Below are 16777 nucleotides of genomic sequence, written 5' to 3'. Positions count from 1 at the left end.
TTATAATGGCCCTTGCCTGTTACATTTTCAAAGCATTTCCACGTTTACTAATTAATCTTTACAAGGCCTGTTATGAGGTGATTTAATTGGATTATCCCTGTTTATCAGATGAGGAAACTGAGACACAGTGAGAGACTTGTCCAAGGTCAAACAGAAAAGCCTGCAGCAGACCTATGAACTTCACCATGGTGCTCTGGTTCCCTGTGTCTTCACCTTGTGATTGCAATAGCAAAGCTGCTCACTTGAGAAAGGCTTACTTGCCCATGGAGAAGCCCTTCCACAAACCCAAGATGAATGTGACTGTTAGGCCAAAAGCCTGAAGAAGATGATGGTTGGCCAGTGTGTCACCATCAGCTTAATACTGCATGCAAAGTAAAATCATCCCCCCTTTGTTTTAACTGCACAAGAATTACATCAAAGCATCAAGCAAATTCTCCCCAAGAGAACTGTTAGTTTGGAGTCATGCACATGCACCAGTCTGCATTCTAGAGTCAGATAGAAGGATTTCAACTGATTCTAGTGAAAACCAAACAACTAGACACATTGCACTGGGATTATGAGTTACCCTTGATCCATCATTAGTTCTGGAGACTTTGTACCTGGAAAGCTGGAAAAGACTGATCACTGGCATCAGGAGAAAATAAAGTTGATGAAGTTTTTGGGCACAAAACCTGCAACCTCTGCCTGAGAGTCTCTGTCTGGGTACAGACAGGATTTAAGTTTGGTTGGCTTTCCAATCTCACTTGATCAGGACAATCCTCCAAGCCTGTCAGGAAAAGAAATTTTCTCACCTTGATGAATGACTGCTGATCCTTGGGAAACCTGAGTCATCTCCTGCACTCATGAGACCATCTGGCAAACCTGCTCAGAGATCAGCCCTGGGGAGTGCTGCACACTGGCATTTTGCAACAATTACAATGAAAGAGATGTTTTCTCTGTTTGCAGATGATGACAGACTGTTTTTTTTCATGGGTTACTGAAGATTCCATTTCTAGACTGAGGTCATAGCATTTATGAGATGCCAAGGTGGAGGAAATCCACTTCCTTGTTCATGTTATGAACTTGAGAAAAGTATGGCTTAAACCTAAAGTAGATTCACAGCTAGCAAAGATTGGGAACTGATGGCTGAATGTTTTTAGCCATAGGAAAAGGGACTCATTTTGCTGCTTGTATCATTGATTCCTCAGCTTTCCTTGTGCTTCACTCAGCCTATGACAGGGGGCAACAGCACTTACCCATCTCTCACAGGGTGCTCCATATAAAATTCACTTAAAAAGTAGGGAAAGATGACAAATCACAGTCTTACCTGCACTTGCAACATATAAATGCTTCAAAAGGTCTTGGAGTATGTGTTCAGCCTTGGCCCTTCCTTGCACATTTAGCACCCTGGCATCTCCTCACAGCTGGCAGACTACAGCCAGCTCCAGTACAAACAAGGCAAGCCACCCTTTCCCCTAAAGCCCACATTCAGAAAAAAACAGAATGCACCAGTGGAAGAACAAGCAGATGGTCAAATGCTCTCTAGTGAAAAAATATAAGGAGGGCTGCTACTTTTTTGTTGAGCTGCATCCTGATCTTAGAGAGCAACTTAAAATTTCAATGAATTGTTTCATTGTTTCAGTCAGAAAAGCTCTGTAGGTCCTGCATTTATGAGAGGGGTTGGTAAGAAGGAGCCCTGGTATCTTATCTGCTCATTTATCTCAGACCTTGGAAAGTGCTAGGAAGCATCCAAGATGTAATAAATTTAAGGAGGAAATCATGGCCCGTCAAGTGGTTCAGGAAGAGAAGTCTTGGCTTTCTCACCACAGGCTGTGAAACAAAAATAGATATCAATACACACCCATCTGCTGGAGGAAAAAGTGAAAAATATGTATTATTTATGCAGTACTTCTTTAAATAGGAGTGAGCAGAGAAACTGAACCAAAAGACTTTATGTGGCAGGTTACAAACATAAGGAATAATATATGCTGTCAAAATTTGCAAACCCACTCACATACAAGCTTTAAGAAGATAAAGTGCTCCTTTCCCCAGGTGACGCAAAGCAGACCTTGGAATATTGTATATTTCTCATTTCTCTTCCTTCTCCCAAAAGTTTTAACCACCAAACCCTACTGCCTCTTGGGAGAGGGCAGAAATCCCATGTAATCACAGACCCCCAAAATGTTTATTGATCTATATTAGTAAAGATGCATTGCAGGAAAACCCTCCCCAACCTAGCACATATTTCTAATTAGGCAATAGTCAAATCCCCACATTTTAATTTGAATTTAGGTAATTAATACCACATTACTTAAAAACCTGAAAACCTCAGACAAAGCATAGTCTAACCATTACAGAGATCAGAAGAGAATGATTGTACATGGGTTTAGTAGAGAAAAACATGTTCTGCCTAGCAACCACAGGTGCTCCTGGCCATCCGGGGGAGGAATCTAGCACTATAAATGTCAGAAAGTAAATTATGCCACTGTGTCTCAGATACAAAGGCCTAGTTACTGGTCAATTAAAAACTAAAGAAAAAATAGTTTTAGAAGGAATATTCAGAAAACCAGATGCAACTATTAGTTTGCTTCCCTCTGTATCTTTAAAGAAAGTTAAAGATTGCTCGTAGCTAGATGGGTTCTGTGCTTGGACTTAAGCTGTTTTCTCAGGAAAAGAGAGAGAACACTTTATATATATACAGTAAAAGTTTACGTTTAGGAAAAGAGGACACCAAAAGCAATTCACCATTTTGATGTTATTGAAATAGGAACCCAGTGTGCTACTAAGTATATGATGGTCCTGAATCCAAGGTCAGACAGGGTTGTCTGAGGATGATGGTTATCAAAACAAAGCACTGCCAGCAAGATGGCTTTTTTATTTTTTATCCTTTTCTTAATAGAATGAAATTTTTTCTGCCACTCTAACTAGCTGTGATTTTTCAAATAGTTCCATTATTCTTAATGTACTGGGCAATTTACTGTGAAGTATGAGCTGAGACTAAGAACCTCCTCCTTCTAGAAAATGTGTCAATGAATGGATTTCTGGCCTTAGAGAAGTTACTAGCCATATCAGGCAGCCAAAGAAGGTTTAAGGAAGGACTGTCACGTCCATCTTGCAGATGAACCTCCGTGTGGGAAGACCAAGAGTCTTGCTTTGTGTTCACGGATCTGCACCTCAGAAGGATGTTTCTCACAGCTGCTTCAGTGCTGAAATGAAATGGCTTTTCCTCTCTGGTTCTGATCCAGAAGAGGTCAGTCAGGACCTAAGGTCTGCTGACTGCAATAATCTACATGAAATGGGCTTGCCAGTTCTAGGAGAAAGAAGACCAGAGTACATAAAGGTGATGTGTGTCCCTCACCCCAGATTTCCCTGAACCTAGAATATGCATGTTTACAAATTTGAAAATCACAGTGATTCACTCCTCCCTTGACCCTATGTGTTGGTTTAACACAGCCTGGTTTTTAGTGGGTGGGAAAAACTTCACTAAACTTCTGCTATGTTCAGGACAGAGCCAATCGCTGAAGGCTCTGACAAAGGGCAGATTGCTAGCCCAATTAGAGAAGTTGGTAACACCTCTGTGATGACATACGTAAGAAAGGAAAAAGTGCGGGAAGTTTCTTTCATCTTCCCCTCGGAGGGGTGGCGATGGGGCTGCCGGGCCCTCAGAGTGGGGCTGCCGGGCCCCTTTGTGGCGTGGCTGTCGAGGCCCTTCCCGGCGTGGTGGCTGGGACCCTTTGTGGCGTGGTGGCTGGGCCCCTTTGTGCCGTGGCTGCCAAGGCCCTTCCTGGCGTGGTGGCTGGGCTCTTTTGTGGCGTGGTGGCTGGGCCCCTTTGTGGCGTGGTGGCTGCCGAGGCCCTTCCCGGCGTGGTGGCTGGGCCCCTTTGTGCCGAGGCCCTTCCCGACGTGGTGGCTGGGCCCCTTTCCTTAAGTGTACGGAAGAAAGATTTTTAAGAAGTGAAAGACTGACCAAAACCCCATGTTTTGTCTCCTTGCAGAGTCAGTGGAAAGAGGGAGGGGCTGGGAAGCAAATAAGTGTTCTAAAGGTTTATTTTAGTTCTCATTACCCTTTTTACTTTTAATTCTGTTAATAATAAATTTTCTTTATACTGTTGAAGTTTTGAGCCTGTTTTGCCCCTAAAATGTTTTTCCCCTAATCCTTATCTCAACTCATGAAGTTTTTTGTTTTAAATTCTCCTCCTCTGCTTAGCTATAGCAGAGGAAAATGAGTGAACAGGTTTTTTTTGTGGGTGCCTTCCAGCATCAAACCCTGACACCCTAGCACTTGATTTCTTTTTCCCTACTTCAATACCTTCAAAGTTCACTGCCTATATGAAAGACTGGACGCAAGGGACATCAACCAAGTGCCAAGGCCAGGAAGCCAGTAACCTCACCTTGAAAATGTTAGCAATGTGTTGCTTTACAATAATCCATCTTCAGAGCAGCTTCACCTGGGTGACAGACTGTACCAGGCTCCGTTTATGCAGATGTTCCCAGTGCATATAAACAGGGTTTTCAAGATGACGGCTATCTCCAGGTGTGATGGCATGTGCTTCCTTTCAGTGTGTGAAAGCTAAAACCTTTGATGAACAGAGACTACTGGGACCAGCAAGACCACACACTAGAAGCTCTGTTCATCCAGCTGCCCAGAGACAGTCTGTCCTTGCTGCTCTCTGAAAAAGGAACAGACTATGCAGAGAACACAGGGATTATGGCCTATCTGCAAATGCACAAACAGCTCCTGCTTTCAGCCAAACTTTTGGGAAAAAAGCAAACCAGCCAAACAAATGTTCCTATATTTCAGGGAGCAGCAGCTGCTCCACCTTTCTGCCATGTGCTGGCTGTGCAGCAGGGGGATAAATGCCAGGACTGCACATGGCTGTTCAAGCACCCCACTAGCTGAGACATTTGTCTTCATGCAGGAGGGCCCATGACCAAACTTTCTGCTAGTTCATCTCAGTATCAGCCCAGAAAAGAGCTTTCTGAGCACAGTTCCCTGTGTTATTTGCTGAATAAAATTCTTCCTCATTAGCAGGCCAAAGCCCAAGAAATGGCCACTGGAACAAACAAGGTTCTGTGCAAATGTAATCCCCACTTCACCACCAGGGAATTAAAGCAAAAAATTAGGCTGTAGCTGTTCCCCTTCAGCATGATGAATGCTTAAGCAGGTTAGGCTTTGCACTGTGGACATTTTCTGGGGAGAAGGAATAACAACTTCTTTACCAGCCTGACTCCCTTGCTGCTCTCAGGGAAACAAGCCTAGGGATTATTTTTTGACAAAACAGTTAAGAATGTTTACTGCATGTCAGTATGTTTTAAGTGTTAACCTCAAGGATTGATGAAAGTGCCAGTATTTCTTCAGCCTGCTCTTTTCCCATCAGTGGTATTTGTGACGTGCAGGAGAAAGAGCCTGGCTAACATGGAAGATGCCAGCTAACAGGACAACTTTCTCATTGCTGCTGCAGCAATAATTCATACAGGTGCCTGAGAAAGAAAGATTCTCATTTTCCATACAGAAAAACCTGTCCTTCAGAGACTTACATTGAGTTTGTTAAGTGTTGCAAGAAAAAAAGTTACCTGGAAAGAAAAGAAAGTCATTTACTGTCGGACTTGCTATCTGAACTGCTCATCAAAGGTGAAGATTTACTCTGTAATTCTCGAGCTGAATTTGGCACTTCACTACTCAGGACAAGAAGCAGCTGATGCGCTCGAGGCAGACATGATTGGTACTGTTTTGCAAGAAGGTGGGATACTGGAACTCAGAGATTTTGATTCTGTTCAGGCCCATGTGCTGATTACAGGCTATACAATGGAAAAGTGAACTTTATCTTGCTGAGACATTTTTAGCTAGACTGTGAGGGAAAGCAGGGAATGAAGCAGAGTCCTTTCACTGTAACTATATGTTAGATCCTTCTCCAGACTACGAAAAATTTACACCATACTGAATTGAGGAGCAGGGATGGAACTGCACACAGGGCTAACTCTGAGATGAAGCTTTGGATGTGGTGGTGACAATTCAGAAAGAAGAACATGGGCTGGATACAAACCCAAGGATATGGAGCTGTGGTAAGAGAGTTAGCAGGGTGTGGTGTATACAGGTCTCGCCAGAAGATCATCACTTAAAAAGGAAAGCACAGAAAAGGTGATGAAGCCAGCAGCTCTGTGACACTACTACCCAGGCTGGGTTTTGCACCTGGCTTCCACACCATGCTGTAGCAGAGGATGGCCTTAGCATACTCCCTCATTCCTATGCACTGTCTGGAAGTTTATCTTTTCTCCTGCAAAGCCCTGCTTTAGCACCCCAACTGCACATGGTGTATTTGAAAAAAACAGGGATGTTGTATCCCAAAACCATGGCCCAATTGAAGGTACATGGGCACTGTGACTATCAGCACTAAATTCAGGTGCCAGAGAGAGCCAAGGTAGCAGAAGATTTAAACAGAGAGGACTACTGCTTTGAATTGCAGCAGCGCTGCCTGGTTCACAGAGATAACCTGGGCACCAGTGGGACATGCAGCTTCTTGAGGACAGTGGTCATGCCAGACCTGGGATTTGCTCTGAGCACAACCAGTAGTGCACAGTGCAACAGTCCCTCAGTATGGATGAGCAAGACCACTGCTTGAGCTCACCTTTGTTTCAAGCTAGTATAATTTCTAGAGAGATAAACAGCAGTGTAGCTGCTGGAGACTGTACAGGGGTGGCTGCAATTCAGCTTGTCACCAGTGACCGAATTGAAAAATCTGTGTCATGCCAACTGGGCAGAGAAACGAGTGCCATAGATGTCAGACAGACATGATGCTGGCACCTGCAGGTTCAGTGACACAGACTCCTTCCTAAGAATGAGAATCTCTGGGTTTCTTGCTCTGCCACGTGCTGTGCCCCTTGGAAAATAACCCAGAAACTTTCTCCTCCTTTAGTGAGCCTTTGCTCAACAGGAAGCTCTTAGAGGGAGGCTCTGCATCCTACTGTTATGGCAAGACCAAATTAGAAGTAATTTTCCTCAGTTGCCACTGATAACAAAAAAGCTGGTACTACCAATAGTAGTAAAATTCTTGCACATATGTCCCTTTAAAAAATACAACAAGGGACACTGGGAGCAGAACTCTATGTCACCTCCTCTTTTGGGAGCAAAAGTACATGGCATAGACTTTTAATCAAACCCCAAAACTCCCAAATTATAAACATATATAGCTGTAAAGATCCATTTAGCATTCTCAGCCTAGTGATTAATTTATTAAAATCTTCAGGTACCACTGTACTGGACTGAAGTGTAGCTTGTTCTCTTACACGTTTGTGAGTATTCCTGAAGCAGAAAAGGGCCTACTTCAGCAAGGCTACTGATCATAAAACTCTGTACTAAATAAAGATGGTGTCGTTTCAGATTTTCTCCTTGTGGTTTGGATATTACAAAACCATTGAATTTTACAGTGTAACAAGAAGGTTCTCAACAGTTAATTCCTATTCAGGAATAAAATCCTCTTTTTTCATATTTTAATGAATTTTCTCTGATCTCAAAATGAGACTTTTAATTCCAAACACAGAAAGAGCAACTGAACAAAAATAATGATAGCTGCCCAACACTTCCTCATTCCACCACCTCAATAACACTGTTACAAACAAAACCTCCAAACATGATAAAGGTTATTACAAACTATTTCCATCTACAGAGCCAAACCATTCTCTACATCAGCACTTGCACAATGCCAAGAATCTGCAGCTCTCAAGCACATACCAACCACCTTCTGTGACCCACCTTTGACCCTTTCAGCCACTCCAGGCAAAGATGGCACACTTCGTACAGGGAGAGCTGGGTGTAAGAAAGGGGGATAAATCACAGCTTTCGGTGATGAGCCAAAGGAGCCCATTCACAACTCCACAGCATTGTGCTTGTGGCAGGGATGATGCAAACTATTCATCTTTAAGTGCTCCTTTCAAAGATAGAGGTTGACAGAAGCTGGAAATGCAAGATGTGGTATGCTTGTGGAGGCTTGGGGACACAGGCCAGCTCATTTTAATGCAATCGTACGCAGATGGTTTTGCTTTTTCAAACATGCTTAAACTACTCTTTAAGACTTGGATGTGATCCTCTCCCAGCATTCAAATATATTCATATTCCATATCTGAATTGCCTTGCACAGCATGGCAGCAGAGACAGTGTGCTTAAGTGATCAAAGCACCTTTCAGAGCTGTACTACCAGCACTGGCAAACAGACCTGTTTTACAAACATTTTGGTTTACAGTCTCAGCGAGATGACATGTTTTCCTCATCCACCCTCAGGCTGGATACCAAAGTGGCACCTGCTGACACTTACCTAGGAATCCCTCTTCATCCACAATGATAGTGTAGTCCTCAGGGGTTTCTGTGAGGCTGAAGAACTTGCACCTGGCAAAGGCAAATAGCAGGAGAACATGATTAGCAGCTGGACTCCTTGTCTTCCACCTAAAATGGAGGTGCTTTCCCATCCAAGCTGTGCTGAAGGAAAGAGTCACAGTCTGGTGTTTATGGAGAGGCCTGAGGCATTAACAGACCTGGATTTTATTTCTGGCTAACTCATACTGTGTGACCCACATTCTATGCTGCCTGCCCAGGCACAATGGAGCTGGTAAAACTCTTATTATTTTTATGACTTAGCTCTTAGTTACTTTTCTTACCATATCCCTTAAGGCTTCCCATCACATCCAGGACCTGCTTTGTTGCGCTGACACAGAGGAAAAAACTTTGCTCACTGACTGCTCACTCCAGCACCCTCCAAAAGCATTTCCACGGTTCATGTAGGCACCTGCCTTCCCTTTTTGCCCACTGAAATTTCTTGCCTTAGCAAGGTTTGACATCTAATCTCTCAGCCAAGCCCCAATGTCTCTTCTTACTGCTTCAGAGGCTTTTGCCACCAACAGACAGAATCCCAATTTCCTCTGCTGGTCCTCTCCCCTTCCTCAGGTGCTCCCAGTGAAGAAGAGTGGTAGCAGCCATCAAGCCAATTGACACAAGGCTGAGCTTCCCCTTGCCCAATCCCCTGTGGCCTCTGTTCTGCTCCATGCTCATCTTCTGACATCACAGGTCACGTGCAGCGCAGCATCCCCAGCTTGTTCAGCATTTAGCACAATGTCACCTCTAACAGGACATACAAATCAAATGTGACATGGGATTCTTCCACTGCAGACACACAAACAAAAAAAGCTTCAGCCTTAAGGCTTAACACCACATATAGTTGAAAAGGTTTTTTTCCCTGACACACCAACATATGCACAGCAACATCTATTGAAAAAAACCCAGCTTCTATCCAGCTGGTCCCCAGCAATGGCAGGAAGGTTAGCATGACATTTTGCAAACTCATGTTCATTTTCAGCAAAGCATCAGCACAGTTCTGGGTAGCATCCCCAACACCCGCAGGGCTCCCGGCCCCTCCAGGAGAATGCCAGAGCACGTGGACTGTGTTTGCTGCCTAAGCCCAGGAGAAATTTTTCCCTCTAAATTGGGTGCAACAGGATGAGCATGTGTCTCTAAGAACAAAGAGCAGGATTTCAGTTACACTACAATACTCTCCAATTTATCTGAGACAACCTACAGAAAATATTTTAAATACTGGAAGAAGAGAGATTGTTCTCAAGGCCCCCCAAATTTCACAGCATATTCACAGTGTAATTCCTGCATGAAGCACAGCTCAGCAGGATTCAAGAACCAGGAACTACCAGGGCTTCTCAGTACTGCTGAGCATCTGTGTCCAAAAATCTTCAAGACTTCTGAAAGTCTGGACCCCCATACTGGTGGCTCAAGACATCTGTCCTGGGTTGCAGTGTATTCTATTACCACCCTCATGAGCTGTTGAAATCAGGTGGGGCAGTGTTTCCTTGCCTCCTCCCCCCAGACTATCTTGCTGTTCATGGCCCATCATTGTCCTGCCCATGACTCAGAGATAACTCCCTCCGGACTATCTTCTGTTAATGAGCCTAATCAACACTTGGCCTCATGAATCATTACCCTATTGTGAGATGCTCCACCCAGAGGGAGGAACCAAGCATCCCATCGTGGATATAATCTGAGATTCTGAACACCTGAGAGAACCTTTCCACTGGATTTCCAGAGGCCAGGAGCTACACAGCCACCAGTGGACCTTCTGAGGAGGAGCAGACCTTTTTTCTACAGGATCACTGCTTCAGAGGACTGCAGCCACCATTCTACCAGACTGCTACCACCACCCTAACAGGTATCAGGTTGCATCCTGACTCTGTCAGTTTAACCCAGTGTTATCTGCCTTTATATTTTATTTTTTTCCCCTCTTTTTATTTCCCCGTTAAATTGTTATTCTGACTTGGTGTCTCCCACTAGTTTGTTTTCAAACTAGTACAACATCAAAAAATGAAAGCATTCACTTGATTAAAGAATCACATGTAAACTTGGTTTCAGCATTCTTTTGACTGACTGGAAAGATCAAACATAGAAGCTATCCCCTCCAAAAGCAACAGGGAGAAAAATAGATGGATGCTGCCCTCCTCATCACCTCATCAGAAAACTGAGCGGAAACAACACGCAGTTCAATTACTGGTCTGCCATGTAACCAACAGCATTTAATGTACACGGAAAGTATTAGACAACCTGCTTTTAGAGACCTATCCTGTTTTCCTGGAAGCGTCCATCACAACAATCAAGCATAACACTCTCTCCTAGCACAGACATATTATTATAAAATACAGACGTGGCCCCACCATAATAGAAACCACAACTTAATTATTTTGTGTCATTGGTAATAGCTGCTGTGACAGCCACATTTACCAACTCAACTCTCTCCAGAAATAGTGCCAAAAGAAGCGGAAAATAGCAGCAGCTCAATTTTGTACTGTCACTTCTAAATGGCACAAGGCTGCTACCAGTGCAAGGGGTAATACAAGCTGGGCAAAAAGGACTTCTGGAATGCTGCTTCAGGTGGGTCCCAGGAGGCAGAATTATTTGTTACAGTGGATGAATTCCCTAGAGAAGTCACTGAAATAAAACTCTTTGCTACTACTTCCTGACTGAGTCACATGCATGCTGACTAGGGTGAAACTAGAGGTCCTAAGGGAGAAAACATTAATATTAAAAACCTAACCTTTCCTGATCTGCGATGGCACTTATGGAATAATTTTTTACTAGAACAGTAATATGTGTCTGTATGCACACACTGACCCCAGAAGAAGTATGTTTGTGACAGATGCCAGTTTCTGAGCACATATCTGAATATGCTAATATTTAAGGGATATGTACACATGAAATCCCATAATTGCTGCCTCAGAACTCACGTCAAAACCTTGTATCTCCATAAACCATCTCAAAGCCCAATCCCCCACTCAGTGCAGTTCTGTAGAAGGTCAGGAGGACCACAGAGCCATCTGAATTTAAAAGCAAAGTCTTTCACCAGCACAGAGAAGAGCAGTAGTTCTTACAGTATACATTCACTTTGTTCAAGCCATTGCTGCATACTTTTCCCAGAGGAAATCTAAACATGAAAAATTGAAATTGCAAACCTTGTGTGATAGAAAAAAGGAACTCAGTGTCATCTCTCTCTCCCACATTACACTACACATGCCTCTTCCATTCAAGTTATTTCAGTAATTTCTCTTTCCTCTTAAACCAGTCTTTGATAAGCTGAATGCCAACAGCATCTTCTATTATCACACCAAAGCCAAGAAAGGAAAAGAACTGCCCTTTAATATTTTTGAGACATCAGGCAAACAGTATTTCTCTAAGTACACCTGGAAACCCTATATGAAGGAAGACAGTATTTTTAGTTTCCTAATAGCCAAACCTTGGGTGGATTATTTTGGATTTCTGCCTTCTCAGTGTTTAAGCACATTTCCACTTAAGCACTGTTGCTGACTTCGACTGCCTGACAACATATGCCTTTTTCTGGCAATGCCACAAATGTAGACCAATCTATTATTAGATTAGATCTTTGAAACTGCAAAGCTTACACCGTGTATGGAAGAAATACGCAAGCTTGCAGAGAGCAGGAAAGTGCCTGGGGGATGCAGCAACAGCACCATTTCAGTTTGCAAACAGTACTCCAGCCTCCATGGGAGAAAAGAGCAGGAAAGTGGAGTAGTTAGCTGTGCTTGCAGGTCCACACTGGAAGTGTCTCCCCCCAGACATTTGGTCTTCTAGGTCTGCTGAGATCACAAGAGTGGTAATACGGGGATGAACGTGACTTCTATTTGTTATGGGTCACACACAGAGCACAAGTTTCTGGGAATACTGCTGTGGATCATTTGAAAGTTCAGTACAGACAATGGTCTTTAAGGAAGACCACAAGTCCTACCTTCATGTTTATAAAGAAACTGCTTAATTATTTGTTAGCACAGTAAAGTATTGCAAAACTGTTTGTCCTGTGGAAAACATTCATTCCAGAAGCACGTGGGCAGCTGGTCTCCCCACATGTAGGAAACCATGGCCAAATGCCATTCGAGGCAGTCAAATGCAAAGTCCGGAAGTAACACAGAAGTTTGCAAAGAAGCAGTTGAACTGAAGAGAAATTTAGAAGCAGCAGCAGCAAGTTCAGCTGTGTGAATATGAAAGATGTAATTTGTTGGGATTTATTCCAGGCTGTCTTCTCATTTTAGATGAGAAGGCATTTGTATGCTTCAATCTGTATCATGACAATATATATTCGTATTACAGAATAAGAATCATGCTAATCATCTAATTCTTGGTGACCTTTTTTGCAGTTTATAAATAATGACAAGAGGTAGATTCTACTACAACATCTTCTGAGAGGTATTTGGAAAGCAGTAAAGGACACTTGTGCAATTAATGACATAGAAGCCATACAGGACTACTGAAGGGTGAGCAAGTCCTGCTGAGCACTCCCTGGTTCTCCAGTTCTCGGCTCATCCCATGGATGGGGTCCCACAGCCCTGGTTGGTGCAGTGTTGTTGTCAGGGCACTGTCGTGGTAGCGATCGCTACCTGTTGGTCTTCCACCCTCAGCAGTCCTACTGCAGAAGGGTCCTCTGAGAGACCAGGCAAGGTATTCAGCTGTCTAATTTCCTCTGTCTCCACAGCAGCTCTCCCAAAAGCCCAACAATGCCCTTTTGGGTCCTTGAAATACCCTCTCCCGAGGTAATCTGTGCCAAGGATACACAGGGTCTCTGGGCCAGTCACGACGGGCTGTTTTTGCCATTCCTTTCCAGTCAGGCTCACTTCAGCTTCCAGTAGAGTCAGCTGTTGGGATCTTCCTGTCACCCCAGAAATGGAGCTGGATTCTGCCCCTACATATCTTGTTGGAATGGGGGTACACTGTGCAGCAGTGTCAACTAGAGCTGTATCTGCTTGTGGGTCTGATGTGCCATGGATCCACAGAGTCCAGTAGATCCGATTGTCCCTTTCCTCCACCTGGCTGGAGGCAGGGCCCCTCTGGTTCTGGCCATAGTACTCCATGCTCACTTCTTGAAAATGTGAACTGGACATCCCCTCAAGAGGAACCAAAGCAACGTCATCCCTCCTATTTTCTCTGAGGACTTCCCCACTGGAGACTGGAATGGCATTTATCCTTGAAGAATTTCCTATGCTGGTTGTTCTCCCTCTCAACTCATACCTGTGCTGCCAGGGCAGAGGTGGGGTTTCCATCCCACTTCCTCATGTCCTCTCTGTGGCCATGCAGGAAAAAGCACAGGTTACCTGGTGGTGTGTCCCCTCTGTCTCAAGCAGGGGGCACTTGCTCCCAGTAGCAGAGACTCTGGTCCATGCTGGTGGGGCATGGGACATTTCCTCTTCAATTTGCTCGACTCTTTTGAATCTGTCCACAGTCTTGGACAGTCTTTCCACAGCCAAGGCACAGATAAATAGGGACCAAAAAAAGATGATCTTCTGTCTTGGGTGATTTATGATGACAGTCTACTCCCTGATCCTCTGCTTTATGCCCAGAAATGGTTGCTGTATCTTTAAGGTGGGTCCAGGGGAGGGGGAAGCCTTGGGCTCTTTGGGGGGCTTTTTCAAAGCCTCACTTCCCAGGCATTTGCAGGTGCAGTGCGGTCTGGGTTTTGCTTGGCTAGCTTGGCTTTGTTAGCCCAGACAAGAAGTTTTTCCCTTCCCTGGCCTTGGAGAAGCTGCAGCAGCAATCCTTTGGCAGTTTTTTGAGCTGAATTGGACAGCTTGTTTAGCCAGAGATCAGAGAAAATGGGACCTGCGGGAGAGGAGTCAATTGGGATCAGCAGGAGAGAGGGGCCGCTCCATCTCGGCCCCAAGCCTTGGGAAGGCCAAGCCAGGGAGAGAGAGGCTCTGGCCCACCTACTTCATCTGCTGTGGAGAGAAGATCGACACCGGAGAAGTCTCCAGGTTCTCATCTGTTTGCTCGACCTGCTGCATGAATCTCCAGTTTGGTTTTTTGATTTTCCCTGAGAGAGAAGCCGGTGCCATCTTTTACCACGTGGTGTAAGCCAGTGGGTTTTTTTTCCTGTGGCACTTTGGGTTTTTGTTCCAGTGTGTGTTTGTGGGGGGGTAAGGTCTGACAGTTTAATATCTAGCACTTATGTACCTTTTTCTTGTGCCTTGTGGGCATTCTGTTTGTCAGTAAATGGCTGGGTTTTATTTTTTCCTTCTCATCCACTAGTATTCATTTCCTACTGGCATAAAGGGATTGTTGGAACTCTTTTTAGAGGAGACGACTCATTCCAGAGTGTTTTCTCCTGAATTTGTCTCTGAACAGAGACATCTTCATAGTGCCAGAGTTGGGTAGTCACCTGAAGCAGTGTTTGTTCTCCTTCCTTCACTGACATCAAGGCCAATGAGTTGGTGCATGACAATGGTGTGCTAATTACAAACTTCTGCCACATGGATATCCTGCACCTCATCTGGAGCTACTGGGGATTGCTCATTATTTGAATCCCTACAGATTCCCTCCAGCACAGCTAATTGTCTCAGGTACTGGATCCACCTGCTTGGGTGCACTGTTAGATCATCCTTGGGAGAATACCTTTCCCTCACACTTGGCAGGAGTTGCCTCCAGAGGCTGAGTTCCTGTCCTCTTCCCAGTCCCCTCGTCAATGCCCACATGCCAGGACAGGGATCCCAGTTGCTTGGCTTCACTTCTATCTAGTTCCACAGCGTGGGCTGCGATACCCCAGCACTGAAGCAGCGGGGTCACCAGGGGCTCACACGACTGGTGGCTGAAATCTTTTCACATTTATCGCAGCTCACCCCAGAACAGGGATCGGGTGATTATCTCTGGCCCTGCCTCCTCCTCCCATTGTGAGGGCCCTTCTTCCTCTTCATCCCTCACTAAGTGAATTGGTTTGGTCTTGGATTTCTTCTTCCTTATAGGGGTGATTGCTAATGGCAGGGGTTGTTCGTGTGGTTTAGCTGCAGTTTGAGTGGTCACAGTGCCTGCTGCTCTGCTGCCCTCCTCTTTTCCCCGAGGGTGCTGTCTAGTGACAAGCAGTGTCTGAAAAATAGTAGCCAGGGCCTAGGACACTGCAATAAATTGCTCCTCTCCAGAGGTGCCACAATACTCTTCTTGCAAATAGTCTGTCACTTTATCAGGGTCCTGTAGTTGTCCAGGGGTGAACTTCCAAACCACAGTGGAGCCAAGAATTTCCCCAAAACTTGGTCCATTTTCTACCACATTCTATGCCACTCGTGACTATCCACAATAGCCTTGGGGCAGATCTCTGAATAACTTGCCTAGAAATCTCTTTCTTGACTCTAATGGGTCACCTCTACTACTCATTCATCATTTTCTTTTCTATTATCTGCCACATTAATTTCCAAAAAGAGGTACCAGAAGTTGAGGGAACAAGGCCTTGGTAAATCAAAATTAGGAAATAATTTCTTGTCATTTCAAACTGAAACACCTCCTTTTAGTTTTAGTTGAAATGTAAAATTTCATGCCAGCAACAAACATTGCATGGACAGCACCATTGCACTTTGACATAGCCAAGACCCTCAAATCTTAATTCCATAAAGAATCTTCACTGGTCAGCGCCTTCTGCTTGAGAAACGTTTGTTTATCTTGGTGCAGCAAAAGACAAGGCAGGGTGGAATAATCCAGCAGTCATTCAGAGGTGCAGACAGGAAGAAGATCCTCCACTAATCTTAGAGGTAAAAAAATACTAGAACAAACCAGCATTTAGACAGGTATATGCTCATGCTTACACTCCCACACTCTCTTCTCAGGCCTTTTAGACTGTACCATGTTACTCAGCATGTGTGACTGCCTGAACACCTCACTTACGCGTGCTCTGGAGCATAGGGCTGGCTGGCTGGCTTGCACGTCACATGTGCTACAAATGCTGCTGCTGGAGCATTAGGTGAGCCACAACAGACCCCACCTTCCTCTTTGGCAGCCATAGATGAGTTGCACAGTATAGTGCTGGCCTGTTTCCATCTTGGAAAACTCATTTCTATCATCTGCGTGAGTAGAGAACACAGTAAGGCAGGAGAGAAGGCTGGAGGAAGGGAGAAATGAGAAGAAATATATATGTTCAGTTAGATATTACTTTCCCAAATAGTATTTGAGCTTTCTAGATTCAGTATGAGAAAAATTTCAGGTGTCAGACTGCTGATGGAACTAGCTGCATTTGTGCTGAAAAGCACTGTCAGAGACAAGAAACAGAGGAGAATTACCATGTCATTTATCCTCTGTTATTCTCACAGTCTTTGAGAACTATTGCTTAATACTGCCTGTGATGTACTAGTTTGCCTTCCTGTTATCACACAGTAATTCTCAACTCAAATTTATCAGCATATGGGTGAACATGGATGGAGTGGTTTGTCTTTATCCCCTGACTCTATGGAAAACATCAGCATGCTTGTTTGTAGGGAAACAGCCATGAAG

General features: G+C 44.4%; 1 protein-coding gene across 5 annotated transcripts in view; it reads right to left on the bottom strand.

The window, feature by feature from the left end:
- Positions 1-16777, bottom strand: part of CASTOR2 (cytosolic arginine sensor for mTORC1 subunit 2) — a 142725-nt gene that overhangs the window by 61563 nt on the left and 64385 nt on the right. For all 5 annotated transcript variants that reach the window (XM_069033727.1, XM_069033728.1, XM_069033729.1 and 2 more), the window contains exon 2: positions 8289-8359. In XM_069033727.1, coding sequence (XP_068889828.1) covers positions 8289-8359 — 71 coding nt within the window. The remainder of the gene's footprint in view (positions 1-8288; positions 8360-16777) is intronic.

Source organism: Aphelocoma coerulescens, chromosome 19 (assembly GCF_041296385.1).
Source record: "Aphelocoma coerulescens isolate FSJ_1873_10779 chromosome 19, UR_Acoe_1.0, whole genome shotgun sequence".
Lineage (NCBI taxonomy): Eukaryota > Metazoa > Chordata > Aves > Passeriformes > Corvidae > Aphelocoma > Aphelocoma coerulescens.
Note: the sequence above shows the minus strand (reverse complement) of the source record. Positions and strands in the feature narration are given on the sequence as shown.